General features: G+C 35.8%; 1 protein-coding gene across 1 annotated transcript; it reads right to left on the reverse strand.

Moving 5' to 3' along the window:
- Positions 1-425: 425 nt before the first annotated feature.
- Positions 426-5,833, reverse strand: LOC148575306 (uncharacterized). Its single transcript, XM_088506165.1, has 7 exons — positions 5,220-5,833; positions 3,984-5,109; positions 1,807-2,401; positions 1,224-1,693; positions 881-967; positions 649-767; positions 426-603 (listed from the first exon to the last, which is right to left on the reverse strand). The coding sequence occupies exons 2-7, from the start codon at positions 4,944-4,946 to the stop codon at positions 426-428; spliced, it is 2,412 nt and encodes an 803-aa protein (XP_088362291.1). The 5' UTR covers positions 4,947-5,109; positions 5,220-5,833.
- Between the last annotated feature and the right edge of the window lie 12,637 nt (positions 5,834-18,470).

The following is an 18,470-nucleotide window of genomic DNA, read 5'->3' on the forward strand; positions in this document are numbered from 1 at the left end:
CTTTAGGGTATCTAAGAACTGTGTGGCAAGATGAGATTGGAAATGTAAACATTTTGGATGTAAGTTATATGAAGATGAATTATTATGATGAGTGTTTAAAGTTTGTTACCTGAACTTAATGCAAATTAGAGCAGCAAATATTTGTGCATGTAACATAGATTGAAGTAAACCTTGTAAAGCATAGCAAAAAGTACTATTATATTCATATTGTCAAGAAAGATGTAACTCATATGTTCACAGTGATAATATCATTGCAGAGGCAACATGGCCCTAATCAAAACTTAGACATTTGTAAATACCAAAATACCAAAATAACAGCAAAACATTTGCTGACATAATTGTATCCTTCAAACTAAAGTCTCAATATACCAAAATAACAGTATCACATATCTCAGTATCACATATCTAAATTCCTATTATAAGTGTCACCCTTGCTTAGGAGGCCTAAGTCCTGGAGGCCGGTAGCCGGGTGTTGGCACAAATTTCAGAAGTCGTGATGCTGTAGTTGAATTTGCAGCTGCCATCGTCTCTTCAGAAATCGCATCATGACTGGTTCCTAGAGTAGTCTTCGCAGCTATTGAGTCATTTGATTGGAGCTGTGAGCTGTGAGGCATCAGGTTTGGGGCTTAGAAAGGTTGAGATTTGAACCATAAGGTTGGCCCCGGTGCTGGTATGGGTGGAGGCACGAAAGATGGAGCTGGAGGCCTAACAATCTGCTGCTTCTCCCTAACTGTTGGAGGGTTGTCATTGGAATTTTTTCCTGCAGCCTGTAACAATGTAGGTTTATCAGCTATATGATTGAAAAATTTAAGGGATTGAGATGTAATAATTTGTTGGATGAAACAGGTTTTGTTTTTTTAAACAATAGAAAAAAAATTACCTCCTCAGCTGGTGGTGCAGATTGCGAAACTGAAATTTCTTCTCTCTGATTTTTGGATAGTTTCTTCTTAGCTTTTCTGGCTTTGCTCTGTGACAAAATTCAATATATTATAGAAAGCAAGCAACAAAAGACAATTCTCAGACACAGCCATTGTACATAACACAGCCATTCTCAATCAAGCAACATATAAACCTAATCAGTACATAACACAACCTTTCTCAATTCCAAAGCAACATATAAACCTAATCAGTACATGACACAGCCATTGTACCTCAATTCTCAAACATAGAGTAAAGAAGTTATTGTTTAGAACAAGTCAATTCTTAAAGCTAACACATTGTACCTGATCAGTGTTTGTGGCTGGAGCAGTGTTTGTTGCTGGATCAGTGCTTGTTGTTGGATCAGTTGATGATTTGTGAGTTGTTGTCTTCTTCTGTGCTCGTCTCTCCTTTTTAGTCATAGGCTTCCAGTTGGGATCTTGTGCTGCATTCGGACATGTCTTGTAGTAATGGCCTGTTTGGCCACACTTAGAGCAAGTAACAACAAATGTCTTCTTCGCCTTGGTGGTGCTCATCTCTCTCTCAACTGGATCGGCTCTTCTCTTCATCTTAGGTCTATGAGCAGCTCTCTTGATAGTGGGAGGCAGTGGCCTTGGTGCATTAGTAGGTGTCCAGTACTCTTCACTGTTGACTGGTTTAATGCAATGTGAATAAGTTGCTCTGATGGCTTCCATAGTTAGCCACTTATGCATGAAATCCTCAGCCTTAAGACCCATTTTAGCTAGTGCTGCAACGGCATGTCTACAAGACATTCCTATGTACAATAACGAATTGATGTAGAATTAGAAAAAGCCAATGAAAATATAATGATAAACCAAAAATTATAACAACTAAATAATTATCCAATGACTATATAACTAGACTTACCAGTCAACTGCCATACATTGCATGTACATGTCCTCTTGTGGAGATTCACACCCACTTTATGGTTTTGAGAATGAACCTCAAAGAGGACTCTTTCCGAATCACCAGCCCATATAGCTCTCCATTTATGACTCTTAGGCTTGATAAATTGATCCAACTTCTTATGTTGGACTGGTGCAAGTGGTCCAATGTGAGCCTCCAACTTCTTCTTGTGCGTTGCCATCTTTCTCATTATGTAGCACCGCAGCCCTTCACACATGCTTAGAATAGGCTTTTCCCTATGCTCCACAATCTTTGCATTCCATACTTCACACATATTATTAGTTATGTTGTCCACTTTCAACCCATGACTAAAGTACACCTTACACCACACAGCCGGATCAAATTTTTGCATATACTCCCATGCTGGTGCGCTTACTCGCTTTAACTTCTCCATCGCAGCAGCTAATTCAGTGTGTGTGGTGCACCTTGCACATTCCCAAACCAATTGCTTTGTCTCTTCATCTTTGAAGTGCTTGATGAAGTTCTTCCAGATATGTAGTACACAATTCCTATGGTGAGCTCTCGGAAATATCTCCTTCAAAGCCAATGCTAACTCCTGTATCAGTCCAAGGACATGATATGATTAGAAAATTCTAATTAGCAATGATGGAAAATATTAAATTTCTAATGCTTCATTCATTTCATTTGAAATCTAAAAATTGTCATATCAATCTGTTTCATAAAATGATATATATCACTTTGGACTATTGTATTGCTTAAGCGCTAAAAATGTTTTGAGATCATTTTTTCTTTTACTTATTTGAAGCCACTCAAAAGGCAATGGTGTATGCTACTTAATGAGTCATGACTCTACTTTGATAGAGACGAACTAAAATGGCTTCAAAGTACATAAAAATTAATTCATCAACTAATAAACTGAAAAATAAAAAAATTTTATCTCAATGAATGCTAATAAAACATCCAAATCCATATGACAGGACACAGAGTGCCATTTAGGACTTCACAGAGTGCCATCTTTCAAACAGAAATTTCAGTACATTTTATCTGGTTTACTACTTCTAAATTTGCGGGGTTATATACTCCAAACTTGGCTCTTGACCCAACTCAGAACATATAGTTTTCACAAGAATATAGTACATCACATGGTACAACGAACTCAGTATGTCAAGGAGTAAAGAGATGAATAAAGGCACAGCATCTCATGATAGCTAAATTTTGCAAGAACATGTAACCATAGTAATATAATAATAAACCTATTTGGCAAGTGATGCATGACTTCTCCCTTATCAGTATAAATGATAACAAGAAGTACTTAGCTAATCATTAAAACTAAGAAATAGGCTGTTTGTTGCAGTTAGCTATTGATACATGTTTAATAAAATTTATGACAACAAATAACTGTAAATCCAATTAAAATGTCACAGTAATGTTTTATAATGATGGTTCCATTTTAGTCACATGGCCAGGAAGAACAAATCTCATAATCACTCAAATTCTTAATTGAACCATTCATGTAGATATAGCCAAGTAGTTTCACTCCGTTTTCATGACACCTGTATCATATTGCAAATTTTTTAAGGTTTCATTTGATTTCATTGAGGTCTTCTCATAGACTTATCACATGTAGAAACTGAAGACAAACCAACCAATCACCATATTCTTATCTATCACAGTGGTGTCCTAAATTTAATACACAATCAAATCTGTTTAAGAAAAAATTCTTGAGTGAACCCCTTTAGACCATGCTAACGAATTGCAAAGGCCAATAATAATTGTATAGATTAAAGAAAAAAATCAATTAACCTTTTCACCAAAAAAATAAGAGTAGCTTCTAATTAAAATTATTTCCAGTTTCTGAAATCAAGTTGTCAAAGCAATTTTTTGATAATTAGCAACAAACATACCCATTACTTTCCTTTTCCACAACTAAGTAATGCAGCAAAGTCTGTGAAAATGTAATATTCTATTTTAACATATCACCTAACTACTACAACTTTCAAATCACAGAAGAATAAACAAACATGCAAAAAGTCTCTCATAAGAATTAATTTCTCAACTAATAAATGAAAAATAAAAATTTTTTATCTCAATGAAACAGAGATTACCAACCAAATCAGAGCGTAGATCATACATAATTATTCAACACAAGTAACTAATTAGCAGGGTTTAGAGCTGACCTTTTGTTGATCGGAGATAAAATTCAGTCCCAACTCAGTGCAATCCCCCAGATCCTGCTTCAATACTAACAAAAACCAGCCCCAGGTGTCTTTGCATTCGTTCGGAACCACAGCATACGCAATTACAAAAAAGTGGTTGTTGGCATCTTGCCCCACTGCAGATAATAGTTGTCCACCATAGTAACCTTTGAGAAAGTACCCGTCCAACCCGATTAGAGGCCTGCACCCAGCTATAAAACCCCTTTTACATGCATCCAAACTTATATACAATTTGTCGAACAGTGGCAGTGACTCTGGCTGAGGTATGACATCAATCATAGCTGTGCTTCCTGGATTACTCCTGTGTAGTTCCATCAGATAGTCACGAAGCTTTCCATACTGAGCTTGTTCGTTGCCTATAACTATCTCTCTGGCAACCTTCAGTCCCCTGCTTATCATTTTCTCACTAAGATGTATATTGTACTCCTCAATCATATAATCCCTTGCCTGTTTAGGCTTTAAATCAGGCTGAGTCAGTAGTCTTTTCACCAACTTTGATGTCACCCACTCTCTGCTAGCTAGATTACTGCCAAAATCTCTAGCACAGTTGTGCTCATTAACCAGTGTCTTCACCTGATAACACCCCCCAGCACTGTTCCAAGAGGTTAGAATCAACCAAGGACAATTCTCTCCTGCCCATGCAGCCCTCACCCCCTTCTTTTCATTCTTTAGATACATCACATCCTTCCCTTCATACACAAAGTAGTCCTTTAGTGCATTCTTAAAACTTTTCATTGTGATAAATGTTTGCCCCACCTTAAATTCAACTTCCCCATATTCTGTCTCCTCATTAAAAGCATCAAATGCAGTCCTGTTTTCATCATCGTCAGACATCGGACTATTAAATGCTTCACTCTCATATTCATAAGGCTTTTCATAATCTGAGTCTAGCTCTTCCCCAACAATATCAAAACTTGATGCCATTGTATCCCCAGCCAGTCCATGTCTAGCCTCCACACCACCACCTGCTTCAGGCCCATCAACTACTGCACCTTCTGCCCCAGTTTTTCCATCCCTCAGAATATGTTTCCTCCTCCTACCAGAATACCTCTTGGAAGCCCGTTTCTTGGCTGTCTTTGGAGAATAACATGGAGTCATGGACCACCTTTACTTGGTCCAGGCTTATCCCTATTTTTTGTTGGGCCATCCTTGCTTAAATCCCTATTTGGGCCAGACTTAACCTCACCATCTGGTCCATCCTTCACCTCCCCAGCTGGACCCTAACTAGCTCTCTTCCTTGGTGACACCATTTTCTTCTTCTTTTTCTTCAATCTCTCCTTCTTTTTCTGTACCTCACTATCGTCACTGTTATGAGTCTCTTCATATTCTGGAGGAGGTGGCTTATATGGCTCGTCCTCAGTTGTTTCATACCCATCACCTGAGGAAGATGAGTCACTCATAATAATCTCCTCAGCTTGCATCTCCTCATCCACAACTTCTGGCACACTAACCGGGTAATCAAAGTAGATATGAATCTCGTTTGTCCCCTTGTTTTTAATCTTGTTAGACCTCATGTCATTTATCTCAGTATCACCCCTCATTACATGTAAGCCAGATTCCAAATCAGGTGCCATGCAATCAAACCAAAACATAGTCTTGTACTCCCTATAACCCAACTCCTTCAGTAACGTTTCAAAATCAAAGAAGTTTACCAAATCAATGTCTAAAGGTGGCCACTTCTTGACTTTTCTATCAACATATTCTAATTTGCCCTGTGCATTCCTCTTAAAAATTCCTCCATGATGGAAAACAGGAACTACTTCAATCTCATCCATCTGAAAATTATTTTTACTAATCAAAATCCAATTCATGACAGTTTAACATCACTGTGCCAATCATCTAAAATACTGACAATTAGCATGAATAATTTAACAAATTAACTAATAACTTCAAAATTCATTCAGTATCACAACATTTATAATAATAAACAACCAGGCAACCCATTTCAACCTACTGAACACTAAGACACCCACATACAATTTAAGAACAGATATTGGATTAGAATGATGTTTTTGATGCCCAGAATCATTACTAACCTGAATGCCGACTCAAGCTGCCTCCACTGCACGACGTCAGTCACTCCGTCAACTGCGGCGTTAGAGGAGTCCTCCGAGTGCGGCCTTGTCAGCACCCTTGTCAGCACCAACAATTGCTACTTTCACCACTCTCTGTCCTATCGCACGAAGAAGGTTGAGGGGTTTTGGTTATTCTGTAAATTTGAGTTAGGGCTTGGGGGGTTATGAAATGATGAAGGAGACGTTTGCTTCTTATTAACCTAGCAATGGCATCGTTTCTTAATGTGACAGGGGGACAAATCGACCCCTGTCCATTTCCACTTATCCACCTTGGCACTTAACTTTGGCCTAACTGCCAGATCAGTGCCGGTAAGTGACATATCAGCTTTTTCCGTCAACTATGGACGGGGGATAAACGGGAGGGAGCGCGATGAGTGATTTTTTGCATAGACAAGGATCGGCGTATGTTAGTTTTTTGGTGAGGGATCGCGTTATCCTAATTAAAAATGGACAGGGACCGAGTTGGGTGTTTACTCTTTAATTAAAAATGATAACTTGCTTATCCAACCCTTCTTAAATAAATACCCCACCGTAGTTTAGATGAGATTCTTGTAATTTAAGGTTCTGAAGAGAAAAAAAATAACGCACTTTTGAATAAATTAAAATAAATTTGAGTTCTACCATCGTTTGGAAAAGTAAAAAGTATAGGTAGATAATAAAAATATTAAAAATATAAATAATAAATATATCGAATATTTATTTCACTAAATATACAGATGGTTATTCTAATATTAAAATTTAGATAAATAATTTAGAAGTGTAATATATTTTTATTTAATTAGTAATTATTTATATTGTTCAAAAAAATTATTGGTTACCTAACATAACCCTAAATTTATTTCGAAATTGTTAACAATGAATGCGCCGCCATTGATAATTTGTCTTGAATAAATCAAAATGAAATAAAATAAAAAAAATAAAACTGGATAAAATAGGCGTATTAATTTCTCATAATTAGCTAGGGATCTTAAAATGGATTACCTGTTATGCCCACCAAGGTTTGTCCAAAAATGTGGTTGGTTTGGCCATCAAAATAAAATGGGTTAAAATATTAATCTATTTAAGTTTTTTTTAAAATAATAATTAAAATCAAATCATAATTCACATAAAATAAAAACTAATAAAATCACAACATAATTTTTTCATAATCTTCTTTTAATTTCAACATATCCATAATATATATGTATGTATATACACACAAAGAGTGCAAAATAAAATAAATAAGTAAAACTAAAAAAAATGTGTTTGAAAATTTAAAATTTTAATTTTAGTATATTTATTTTTATAGTTTAGCACTCATTCATTTTGTGTAAAAAAAAAAAAAAAACTCTGGTGCTACACGGTTGCCCTACCCTATCAAAACATGAGTTTGGCGAGTAAATTTCTATAATAGTTCCTGAGATTCACGGAATTACTCAATTTGGTCTTTGAGGTTCCATTTTTACTATAGTGGTCAGTGGTCACTTAGATTGAGCTCCGATCCGGACACCATAATAATTCCTGAACTTATTTTTTGTGATGACTCACCTGTTTCAATGCTGACGTAGCTATCATGTGCCACGCTATCACCCCTCGATCAGCCACCCTATTCTCCTTTCTCTTTCTCTTCCTCTTCACCGCACTCTTCTCCTTCAATAGCCCTTCTTCTTGTCATCCCTCTCCCCTCTCCCCTATCCTCTCATCCTCAACTCTCTCCATCCCTTTCTCCCTCTCCCTCGACCTACCCTTCCCTATCCCCCACCACCTCTCCTACACCCTCTCATCTCTCGCCTTACAGTCCATCCCTCACAGCTGCGTAGCTTTGCCGCCACTTTTCGCCGATCGCATCCCACTTGAATCGGAACAGTACCGGCCGAACAACTATTATATATCTGAGATGGTCTTTTCGTTTGGCATAGGAAGAATGTAGGTGACATAAGAATCTGAAGTTGTTGTAAATGATGATGGAATGGATGCTACTCCTAATTGCTTAGCAATGCCGAAAACAACATCAATTTTTTGGGGTTTGCACTTGAGCAGCATTGAGTGAACATGTAGAAAGCTTTTTTGGAGAAATTTTTTGTTATCTCTCTATTGTGAATCTTGACATCAAAGAATCTGAAGATGGTGTTATTAACCAGGAAAATCAAATTGTACAAGATAATAAATTGAAAGACACCGAACATGTAGAGAGCTTTTATGAGAAGGATATAGTTGTTAAATCTTCTGCAAATCTTGATGCCAAAGAATCTGGATATACTAATAATAACCTAGAAACTCAAGTTGGGAAAGATGATGCATTAAAAGACACAGAAAATGTAAAGAGCTTTTCGGAAAAGGATGTAGTTAACTATTAACTCTTCTTTGGTGAAGGATATAGTCTGAGGTGTCCATGAACTTTGAGTCATAGTTTGGTTGGGGATGAGCCAGGCAATGATGTCGTTGGAGAATCCGTCAGAGGAGATGCTGTTGTCAGCAGCGTCAATTGGGTTGACGAAGCTAAAGGAGGCGGCAGAGGCCTCGATGATAGAGTTGGCAGAGTCAAAGAAGGGCTCGGCGAGAATGCACTCGTGGTGGCAGGCGAGGGGGTTAGCAGAGTAGATGTCAGAGTCGCAAGTGATGCAGAGGGCTGCCGAAAAAAGGGCTGCAGAAGGAGAAGAGTGCAGTAGAGAGGGAGAAAAAGGAGAGGAGGTGTAACACCCTACCACACAGAGCCCTACGCTTAAGTCGTAAAGCAGAGGTGGCGAGGTATTACGACCTCTAAAAGAAAAGACTTATATAAATATAGTTGAAAAAAAAAATTTATAACGAGGAGCCTTAAAAAAAAGAAGCTAAGCAAAAAAGGAAAAAAAAATAGAAAATCGTGTCACACTCGTATGAATAAGCGTAAAACAGAATGGACAAGATCAAAAGAAGGCTGAAAATATAATATACATATCAGAGTTTCAAAACATAGATATCAAGCTCCAGACTCGACCTGCGAAGTTAAGGCCGTCCGGAGTATATATATATATATATATATACAACCCAAAATAAAACTCAAACAATAGAATAAACACCAGTTTCTCCAAGTTAACCTCTAGGAGGGACAAACATAAAATATATACAGAGAAAAATCTACATACATATATACATAGCATAAATACAAAGTACAACATCCCAAAATAACCAAACTTTGCTTGCACAGGGAAACTCCAGATGCTCAATGAGGTACCTCTCGACCTGCATCTGAAAAACAACAGAAATATGTATGGAATGAGAACCGGGGTTCTCAGCGTGGTAAAGGTGCCCGCATAGTTAATATAAAAGGTCCCAAAAAAGCCAGAGGCATTTCTAGAACTCCGACACTCATATTTCAGCTTAAAGATCTAACTAAACCAGAAATTAAGTAAGTTATCTAAGTTATCTAAGTTATTCAAGTTCTAAATCTAACTTTAACTTAAACACTTCACTTTCTGTCTCCTCCAACCCTCCGAATCACCGGTGGGACATCCCCCTCACACCTCCGCCAAGAGGAGTCTCTCAGAAAATATACACATACAATTCAAGCAAGAAAAACACAGATAGAGGTGAAATTACAGCAAGTAGAACAAGTAGCAGATAAACAGAGTTAAACAATAAAGCAAACCAAAATAGTGCATACTCAAGCAAAACAAACAAATGCATATGATGTATGCCTGTCCTATGGGTGATGAGTCTCATCTATCGGTTATATAGTCAACCTGACATATCCTGGTAGTTAGGGGTGTTCAAAACCGATCCGGACCGAACTAAACCGACAAACCAAACCAAAATAACCGAAAACCGAACAAACCGATAATCGAAAAAACCGAAAAAAAAGTTTTGCTGTTTTTTTGCGGTTCGGTTCGGTTTTTGGTTTTGACCATGAAAACTATTCCGAAGGTTACCTGAAACTGTAGGTCGGTCTTGGTTGAAATCTGCAGTGGTGACCGGAACTGACGTGTCCGACTCGTTGTACTTGATGGTGCTGCTGATCCTGGATCACCGGAGTGGGGTGGTACCTACAAGAGACTCCGATGCTTAAGTTAGCATGGGCTTTAAGCAGGTTTTTGGTAGAATCAGAGTATGAGTTATACCTGGGTGCTCCAGTATATTTATAGTGGTGTAGGCTGACCTTTCTAGATAAGATAAGTTAGTTATCTTATCTTATCTTTAAGTGAAGTCATCTTATCTCCAAGGGGGACCGCCTTTATCTTTCAAGGCCTTAGTTGCCTTTAGATTTGGGCTGTGTCCCTTCATTTGGGCCTGATGGGGCTTCTTATGTCGATTTGGCCGAACTCTTTTAGAGAAGAGGTCAGGGGTTCTGACCTGAAGAAGTCGGTCGCTTTATCTTTAATCAGCCCAGGTCGGATAGCTCGACCCAGGGTATGAACAAAAACCCTAACCGAACCGAACCGAACCGGTTCGGCAAAAAACCCCTAAAAATTACTAACCCCAGACCCCCACCCCCTCACCCCCCAAACGAATGAAACGAGTGTTGCTGCAGTGCTGCGCGAGTGTGCGTCCAGCGTCCCTAATCCCCAAATCCCCAATCAAAACCTAGCTCAGTACTCAGTAGCTCTCTCTTCTCCAAATCTCTCCCTCTGCATACCCACCACCCAGCCACGGAGCCAGCCACCCACGTCGTTCAGTCTCTACACCTGCGACACCTACGTTCCTCCCAAGTCCCACCACTGCGAAGCCTTCCTCGAATCCCAACGCCGAAGCCTTCCTCTTCGCGGATAGAGCAGAGATCCTCCGAAGTCCCACCACCGTGAAGTCTTCCTCTTCAGCCCAGCACGCCACCCACTGACCCAGCAGGCCAGCAGCGTTTCTGAGTTCTGGCCACGATCATCAGTTCAACCCAACACCTCCCAGTCTCCCACCCAGCCTTCCTCCCAAGTCAATATGGAGCTATTAAGGGATTTCTTGTGGGATGACGAGTATCAGTTGAAGTGGGATGACATGCTTATACATGCTTCAACCTTACAAGAGTGCCCTGTTTCTGGGACTATGATGGTGCATTGAGTTCGCAAGGTAAGTACTGGACACCGGAGTCAATCTCAACTTCCTTTTGGATTTAGATGTTTCTTGCAACTGCCTTTGGCATATTCTAATGTGTTGCGAATTGCCATTCTCGCTTGCTGTAGTTCCCCTTCTTTTGCAATGATAGAGAATATATCATTGGTAGAAGAATTTGGGATGCTGGACAAGCTTACTACTGCGTAACAAAGGTTTGTAAATGTTTTCTCTGCTGTCTAATAGTGTGAAATGGTGATGGCTTTGTAACAAAGACTTATGATGTTGTAATTTAGCTTTCAGTTTTTTAGTTGAAAATTTGACTATTATCAAGTTTCTAGGATACTTCAGCTCAAAAGAATAACTGTCTTATTATCATAAAAAATTTGTGTCAAAACATACCATTTTCCTTTCTCTTCCCTTGTCTGCAAATATTTACACACTAGTTTTTTTATAGCTTCATCAGTACGGAGAGACTTGAAATCCATGTCACTAATATTGTGAAGTGTGCTGCCTTATTGTTTACTCAACCTCGTAGCAATATTAAAGTGAAGTTATTGGGATTCAATAAGTCATTTCCCTTGACATGGAATAGCTTGTAGCTAAATATGATAATGATCTTATTCTTAGCTAGATATGATTTCTCATTCTTTTGGGATTGAGAATTTATATTATATTTCTAATCTCTTATATCAATTTGTTTAGGGTGTCCCCTGTCCGTCTATGCCAAGGCACAACAAACCTAAACGAGTTGATCTTTATTATTCAAGCTGGTGCATTCGTCCAGGTAAGAGGAAGCTTAAAGTTTAACTCAAAGTACTTTTTACTTATGTGTGTGTTGCATGTGTTAAGAAATCTTTTATGTGTCTAGATAACTACTTATTATTGAAGCTATCTGCTGTACTTTTTAAAAAGACAGCCAATACTATTATATATAGTCTGATCCTTGGATGAAAAAGATTATGTTAGGAGCCCACACATTACTAAAGTACATAGAAGAAAGGATATATTAAGAAATAGATATGATGTGAACTAGATAGTAGTGGGGACAGACATATACTTGTATCCAACTTGTTTAGTTGTGTTGACTGTTGAACTATTAAACTTCTTTAATTGTCGTATTAAACTTCTTTAATTCTTTTGTCGATTTCAATGTTATGACTTTGCGAAATAGTATGGTAGTATTTTTCTTGAATTGATTGAAAAAACCGAACAAACCGAACCAAACCAAACCGATTTTAATTGGTTTGGTTTGGTTCAGATGGCCTTGACAAAAAAACTGAACCAAACCGAACCGTGGTTAAATTAGACGATCGGATCGGATGGCTTTTCCCTCAAAAACCAAACCAAACCGCATCGCAAACACCCCTACTGGTAGTTAACCATTGGACAGTCCCTATATATATATATATATATATATATATATATATATATATATATATATATGCCCATGGGGAAACCCGTAGATTAAAGTGCCCGGTCACATTTTGCGACAGAGGGTCAACAATTAGTCTCAATGTCATCATCATTCATAAACAATTCATACTCAAAACTTAATTCATTATTTTCTAAATAAATCAAACTCAAAATCAAATCGTAAAATCCTTAAACCCAATTCCTTCTAAATAACTACTTCAAACGAAGCTTCCAATTTTTCATAAAAACTTCGGCAGCATCTCCTTTAAAACTCGGACTTTTGCCACCCCTCAAGGATCCCAACCACCAAACCAAACACCTATCGATCATTCAAATAATTTATAGTATCAAATTATTTCAAAATCAAACCAATTCCAATGTTAAATCTTTTCCAAAAACCAACCAACTCTAATAGCAAACCGTTTATAAAATTGAATCACACATCACAAACCATATACATAATCCATCAATAATTCATTCAGTTTATTCCTATCTTAAGGTCTTCTAGCCTAAATTTTCACGTGACATTAAATATCAACTATAAGAAACCAAAATCATACCTTGGCCGATTCCTCCTTAAGCTTGGAACACCTAAAAAATTTCTCCTTTCACAAGCTCCAAGCTTCCAAACGTCAATTCTTCAAGCTTAATCACCTAGATTTCGTTCCAAACCGCCTAATTGAACTCCAAATTAACAAGAACACAATATAATTCACACAATATCACTATAATCATCATAGGGTTCACTAACTCAATGATTCAGAAGGGTTCAAAAGTTTCTTACCTTACCCACATATCAATTGAACAAAATCCAGTGATTTTTCACTGTTAGAGTTCACCTAAACCATCAAATCATTCAATTTTTCAATACCCAAACTCAAAAATCTCGAAATTGAGGAGAAGAATTGGATGAGAAATGCAAAATTTTTACTACTTTGTTCGGATAAAATTGAAGAAAATTTTGAGACGAACACGTGGCTACTGACGCCTCGTCAATCGAAACTCCATTGAAAGTTATGATGACGGAAGTTAGGTTAGGGATTTTACACTAATCTCTCCTTCAACGCTTTTTGCAGGTGTGAAGAAGATGAAGCTTGTTCACGGTGTTTAATAGGTTGGCCTTGGCCCCGGTTTAGGTTCGGTCTGACCGGTTCGGTCCGGTAGTTTATTTTTGGACCAAAATTTTTAAAATTAATGTCAAAATTCTTATTTTTAATATTTCTACTCCTCTAAATTATGAAAATTGATTTTTCCAATTTTTTTGAAGAACAATTAATTTATTGGCGAATTATTTATTAATTTCGCGGGATTTACAGGAGGGATCAGCCTGGGTCCAACATGGCACATGATAACCACATCATCGGTACTGAAATAGCTGAGTCATCATCGAAAATGAGCTCAAGGACTACTTTGGTGCATGAAGCTTAATCTGCATTGAGTAATCCCGTGAATCTCATGGACTATTATGAGAATTTACTTGAGTTCGACATTGACAGTTTTATTTGTGCAAATTTTAACACCTCTACTTATAATTTATATGCTCCCCTATTAGAGAGATATATCTATTTATGTGTCTTCACTTATATAAATTTAAGTTTTTAGAAAAAAATACTTTTTCTTACTTAAAAATTTACAATTCGATTATTATGAACCAATTTTTTTTTTTAACATAAAGACAATAAAGAAAGAAAATTTATACAAAAAATTTACGCAAAGCAAAAAATACTTTTGTGAAAAATCATATTTAAGATATAACAAATTTTTTTATTAGTTTAAATGTTGTAGAAAAGTGATTTCCTGACATTTCCAAAACAAAACCAACCTTTTTCACTCCGCTCCCCCCTCCCTTTCCTTTTTTCGAAGTGCATATGATGCTACTTTAATTTTCTAGCAAAGGATTCGAGGGTTCCATAAAATTTGGACTATTAAATGATTTTAATAATAAAATATATTTTTTAAGTTTTTAATAATTGTTAAATAATTTTAATTTAATTTTAATTATAATTTAATTTTTTATATATTATTTAATTATAAAATTTATTTTTATTTTATAAATTATTATTTTATTATTTATCTATCATTTTTATTAACAATTAAAAATAAAAATAATAATAAAATAGATCTTCTATTAATCGTGATCTCCATAAATATTTTGGCAACGCGAGTTAATGAGTTTTTTATCCATTGATCCGTTACATCCATAAAAACTAAGAAAATCATGTTTGTTGGTAATTCAATTAATTGCAAGTACAACTAATCAATTGAATTTCACACGACAATATAGATTTTTCTAAAATTCAATCGATTGGAAGTAACATAATTGATTGAATTTCGCATGACAATATGGATTTTTTCAAAATTCAATCGATTGAATTGCTCTATACAAAATGAGTTTTTTATCAATAATTGAATTCCGCACGGAAATATAGGTTTTTTCGAAATTTAGTTGATTGGAAGTATTACACAATCGATTGAATTTTGCACTGCTCTATATATTACGCTATTATGATTTGCTCCAATACTTTTGCCTGTTTCCAATTAAGTAGTTACAGTTTAAAAACAAAATATCAGTAAATAAACCAAGCTTAAAAGAAGTTTTGTTAGTCTTACTAGTGTATTAATAACACGTTCGCGATGAAAAATTTTGTCAACATCAAAATGAGTGTCCAAGTGATAGATTATGCGATCATTAACGAAGATTACAATTGAATATCAGTGGTCACCCTCTTGAGTAGGAACATAGATCTAAACCATAAAATTTTAGCGTGAGTGTTATGTATGTTGATAAGGAAAATTTATAATGGCGTAATATATAGCATGGTGCAAAATTCAATCGATTGTGTAACACCTTCAATTGATTGAATTTTCAAAAAACTCATATTGCCGTGCGAAATTCAATCGATTGATGAGAAAAAATTCATATTGTGCAGCGCAATTCAATCGATTGAATTTTGAAAAAAATCCATATTATCATGCGAAATTCAATCGATTGTGTGTTACTTCAAATCAATTGAATCTTGAAAAAACCATATTGTTGTACGAAATTCACTCGATTAGTTGTACTTTCCATCATTTGAAACAAAATTTGCCTCATTTCCTTTGTCGTCCTTTTTCAAATATGCTTGATAAAGGTCGACTAGGTACCTTGGGTACGACAGGTACGCGACCCATGGCTTTTTTCACCACAACGGAAACATTTATCCTCTGTTGATTTATTTCGCCCATTGTTTCTTTCTTTATCCTACTTTTGGTGAGATTCTTTCTTGTGGACATAATTTTTCTTCCTTCCATAATTTTTCTTGTGGCAAAAAATTTGCCATTTACCTTTGCTAAGATTATGATTTGCCGCATTTGCTTCAAAAAATGGGGCGGCGCCAGCTGGGCGCATTTCATGATTTTTTAAAAGTAACTCATTGTTACGTTCAGCAACAAGAAGGCAAGAATTAACTCAGAATATTTTTTAAGTCTTTTTTCTCGATACTGCTGCTACAGGAGCATATTCGAGGCATAGAAGGTCGAGAAAATTTTCTCTAACATATCAATCTTTTTCCCACATAACTTCATTCGGTGATTCGAAACATTGCTGAGTTATGTCACTTATGGATTTAAAATTCTGTAGACGCAAGTGCGTCCATTCATATTGAGCTTGAGCAAGTATCACTATCTTTTGATGATTATACGTTTCTTCAAGATTTTTCCACAGATCTGCAAGATCTTTTAATGTGAGATATTCATTTTTCAATCCTTCGTCAAGATGATGACAAAGGAAGATCATGGCTTTGACTTTATCCTTCTGGGATGCATTATTTTCAGTCTTAATGATATATCCAAGATCCATTGAATCAAAATTGATTTCAGCATCTAGTATCCATGATAAGTAGTTGTTTCCAAATATATCAAGAGAATTAAATTCAAGATAAGAGAGTTTCGACATAATAAAATTTTGTTACCTGAGTCTTTCTAAAATTTGATCAGAGTCTCATGCTGATAACGTGTTGTAAAATAAATAGATAAGAAAGAGAAAATAAATATAAAATAAAGAAGTATAAATAGAAGATTCTATTACTAATATTCACCAATGTAATGATCTAAATGTAATAGAGATAATTCATATATTAATATTATATATTGCAGCATAAAAAGAAAGAAAGAGATGTATTTTTGTATTCGTATTGTTATTGTTTCAGATTAATGCTTCATCTATTTATATACATAAATAATTATCTCTTCCAACTATCATTAAATTCATTCTCCTTTGATAACATGAATCTTTAACATTAAAAAATCATAAACCGTCCATATTAAATGAACATCCATCGTACTTATCACAACAATTATAAAAATTAACTTCATTTTTCAAGATAGACCAAGGCCTTAATTATATACCTCCAATTGCAAATATTTAATTAAGTTTAAAAAAAAAAGATAGTTAATCACGGAATCAATTCAGAATCAATGTCTTGATTTTTCTCAATATCAAACCAATCAAGAACATACATGAGCTGGGCAAATTGCCATATGCATTTCACGGCAAAATCTTGGTCCAGCACCAATCAATGTCTCTCTGCTGGAATTTCATAACCATCCAAGATGTGCACTAATAAGTAGTGGTCCTGCCGCGCGAATTGGTTTAAATAATTAATTAATGAAATTATTTAAGGTATCAATATCATTTTTGACAAATTTATAAAATTATTAATTTAATATCAATAAAATTCAACATGTTACTTGTACACATAATAATATCTTCATCGTTAAACTTACATATTATTAACACATCAAAATTCATAATTAAAATAAAATCAAAATGCAGAGATATTTAACCTATAAACAACAAGAACAAAAAATTACGTGGCCCAAATAATCAATAAAAGTAGGAACATCATCATCAACAAGGAGGCAACTTTGTGGACGACTGGACGGCTACCCCACTATCTAAAGGCAAATTAAATATACAACATCAAAAGGTGGATAGTCTCATAAAAATGGCATTGCGAACCGTTAAATAATTTGACATATTTGACCAAATATATTTAACTTAATCATCTAACAATTCACAATATCATTTTTACGCGAAGATGTCTTCAAACAAGTTAATTATGCTAAATGATAAAGATGCGAAGGGCAAAGAGGAGATCAAAGAACTCACGACAACTTGGATGAGGAAGAGAAGAACGACATCACGTAGAGCAATGACTAGAAATGATGATGGAGATAAGACTTGCGGATGAGAAGAACTTGTCAGAACTGGAAAGGCAAAACAACATCACCGGAGTCACTGTAAAGATGATTCAAGACTTAGGTTTGTTGATCAAATGAAGAATTGATTCTGCAAAATTATGCAGTAAAACTCGAATAGCTTGAGATACAAGAAACACAGAGAAATCAGAGTTATACTTAGTATTAGTGAATTATAGACTCATTACTCAATACTATTTTGTTGTGTATTTGACTCACACTAGCTTATGCTATTTATATTACTTAAGTGATCTCTCCTAAGTTATTATGCTCTACACCTCTAGGGGTGGCAGTGGGGCGGGTAGGGGCGGGTTTTAGCCCTACCCGACCCCGCCCCGCCCTCCTTGCATTCCACTACTACCCGCCCCACCCCTACCCGCGGGTAGTAAATACCTGTACCCTAACCCGCCCCCACGGGTACCCGCCCCGCCCCTACCCGCCCCTATAAAAATTAAATGACATTTTATTTTTTACACATTTATTTATAAATTAAGATACAAACTTAAAATTTATAATTAAATTAAAATACAAACATAAGATTCATATAATATCAAATAACTTGAAATTTAAAAAGGTCCATACAATGTCAAATAACTTAATTAAAATACAAACATAAAGAAATTACATCGTTAAAATATTAAAAAGTCTTCAATCTTTATTCTTGATCACTTTCCACATCTTCATCATCATTAAAGGTTTGAAGATCAAGATTTAAACCTAA

Source organism: Arachis ipaensis, chromosome B2, assembly GCF_059453495.1.
Source record: "Arachis ipaensis isolate K30076 ecotype BB chromosome B2, ASM5945349v1, whole genome shotgun sequence".
NCBI lineage: Eukaryota > Viridiplantae > Streptophyta > Magnoliopsida > Fabales > Fabaceae > Arachis > Arachis ipaensis.

Coding starts and splice junctions, on each gene's coding strand:
- LOC148575306 (XM_088506165.1), bottom strand. CDS start 4,946: ATGGCATCAAGTTTTGATATTGTTGGGGAAGAGCTAGACTCAGATTAT. Junction 1,694..1,806: donor CAATGTATGGCAGTTGACTG/GTAAGTCTAGTT, acceptor TATTGTACATAG/GAATGTCTTGTAGACATGCC. Junction 604..648: donor GCACCGGGGCCAACCTTATG/GTTCAAATCTCA, acceptor GATGCCTCACAG/CTCACAGCTCCAATCAAATG.